This window comes from Oncorhynchus keta, chromosome 19 (assembly GCF_023373465.1).
Source record: "Oncorhynchus keta strain PuntledgeMale-10-30-2019 chromosome 19, Oket_V2, whole genome shotgun sequence".
Classification (NCBI taxonomy): Eukaryota; Metazoa; Chordata; class Actinopteri; order Salmoniformes; family Salmonidae; genus Oncorhynchus; species Oncorhynchus keta.
This window is the reverse complement of record NC_068439.1, coordinates 80,841,366-80,843,922: the sequence shown is the minus strand read 5'-3', so window position 1 is coordinate 80,843,922 and position 2,557 is coordinate 80,841,366. Positions and strand designations below refer to the sequence as shown.

Sequence of the window (2,557 nt, the reverse complement as noted above, 5' to 3'; positions counted from 1 at the left end):
ATATAGCCTCCACATTGACTCTGTACCGGTACCCCCTGTATATAGCCTCCACATTGACTCTGTACCGGTACCCCTGTATATAGCCTCCACATTGACTCTGTACCGGTACCCCCTGTATATAGCCTCCACATTGACTCTGTACCGGTACCCCCTGTATATAGCCTCCACATTGACTCTGTACCGGTACCCCCTGTATATAGCCTCCACATTGACTCTGTACCGGTACCCCTGTATATAGCCTCCACATTGACTCTGTACCGGTACCCCCTGTATATAGCCTCCACATTGACTCTGTACCGGTACCCCCTGTATATAGCCTCCACATTGACTCTGTACCGGTACCCCCTGTATATAGCCTCCACATTGACTCTGTACCGGTACCCCCTGTATATAGCCTCCACATTGACTCTGTACCGGTACTCCCTGTATATAGCCTCCACATTGACTCTGTACCGGTACTCCCTGTATATAGCCTCCACATTGACTCTGTACCGGTACCCCTGTATATAGCCTCCACATTGACTCTGTACCGGTACCCCTGTATATAGCCTCCACATTGACTCTGTACCGGTACCCCCTGTATATAGCCTCCACATTGACTCTGTACCGGTACCCCTGTATATAGCCTCCACATTGACTCTGTACTGGTACCCCTGTATATAGCCTCCACATTGACTCTGTACCGGTACCCCTGTATATAGCCTCCACATTGACTCTGTACCGGTACCCCCTGTATATAGCCTCCACATTGACTCTGTACCGGTACCCCCTGTATATAGCCTCCACATTGACTCTGTACCGGTACCCCCTGTATAAAGCCTCCACATTGACTCTGTACCGGTACTCCCTGTATATAGCCTCCACATTGACTCTGTACCGGTACTCCCTGCTTAAAGCCTCCACATTGACTCTGTACCGGTACCCCCTGTATATAGCCTCCACATTGACTCTGTACCGGTACTCCCTGCTTAAAGCCTCCACATTGACTCTGTACCGGTACTCCCTGCTTAAAGCCTCCACATTGACTCTGTACCGGTACTCCCTGCTTAAAGCCTCCACATTGACTCTGTACCGGTACCCCCTGCATAAAGCCTTGTTACTGTTATTTATTGTTGCTCTTTAATTAATTTCTTCTTTTTGTTCTTTTTATTTTTATTTTTTACTTCTGTTTATTTTGAGTAAATACTTTAACACTTATTTTTCTTAACTGCAATGTTGATTAAAGGCTTGTCAGTCAGCATTTCTCTGTAAGGTTGATTAAAGGCTTGTCAGTCAGCATTTCTCTGTAAGGTTGATTAAAGGCTTGTCAGTCAGCATTTCTCTGTAAGGTTGTTGTATTCGGTGCATGTGACAAATAACATGTGACTTGATTGAGCCAAACGACTGAGAAAGAAAAACACTTTTTCAAGTTTTAAGAAAAGAAAATCATCTCCTTTTTTGTTTTTATTTGAAATTACATCCCGGAATATTTACATGTTGTCATGTTGTCATCTCACAAGACGTAGGGCATCCCAACCTTAATGTAAATCCAACATAAAATGCATGTCATTTTAAAATCTTTTTTATTTTTAATATTTTTTATTTTATTTTTTTAAATATCACAATACTCAGACATGACCACCCTGGTATTGAAGAATTCTCAGAAACATCCTGTTAAAACCTCTTAGTTACGTACACGGAAATGTTCAGCCAATCAGTTTAAGCGTTGTTACATCGATGGAGATCATCAGCCAATAAGGTTTAGAGTTGGGAGAAACAACAGCATCAACATTAAACCGTATTCAACACATTGGACAATACCTGGTTCACTAAAGAGCCACATAAAACACGTCATACAGAACACAAATCATTTATCATCAGATTTATCGGCAGTGAAGAGTTTTCCTCAAAAAAATAAAAATAAACAAACCATAATATGGTGTCCATATTAGGACATCTTCAGTCTCATGTGGAGTTGAATGTCCTAATATGGGCACTGTAAAAACAAAAACAAAACTACCTATACCATCTCTCAGTAGTAGAACACAGAATGGGCATCAACACTGTCACATGATCCGAGTGGCTGGATGAGTGAGGTCAAATGACCTGACCTTGATCTCATTGCAGGAAGTCGTCCTCAAATTTCCCATCCGGCCGGTCAGAGGTAGCGCCAAGTATCCCCTGCAAATGACGGTGTTGGCATCATAACATAATATTTTATAATGTGATCTTAACAGATTCCACAGACCAGAGATCTATCATAGATCCCTTTCCTGCAGTCCAATGACCCAGTGGCCTCATGGGTGGAATGTTATTCATTTTGAATATTTATCATAAATTATCATAAATTAGTAAATAATTAACGTTATTTAAAAAAACCTTCGACGAAAATACGATGTTTCCACATCGAACAGTTTTGCAAAATTTCCATCTTCTGGGATGTGTATAAAGTGTATTATTGAGATGCAAACTCAAAATGTAATACATTTCATCTCTATATATCTGACATGGTTCAGGTGTCTTCTTTTGTTAAGCCCATAACCATGTGTGTGAGGTGTTAACTTTAGTTTCAAAGTAG

The 2,557-nt window shown here is 41.3% G+C and overlaps 1 protein-coding gene across 2 annotated transcripts in view; it reads right to left on the bottom strand.

The window, feature by feature from the left end:
- Positions 1–1,430: 1,430 nt before the first annotated feature.
- Positions 1,431–2,557, bottom strand: part of LOC118380381 (synapse differentiation-inducing gene protein 1-like) — a 142,514-nt gene continuing 141,387 nt past the window's right edge. For both annotated transcript variants that reach the window (XM_052471481.1, XM_052471479.1), the window contains one exon: positions 1,431–2,160. In XM_052471481.1, coding sequence (XP_052327441.1) covers positions 2,098–2,160 — 63 coding nt within the window. In that variant the 3' untranslated portion in view covers positions 1,431–2,097. The remainder of the gene's footprint in view (positions 2,161–2,557) is intronic.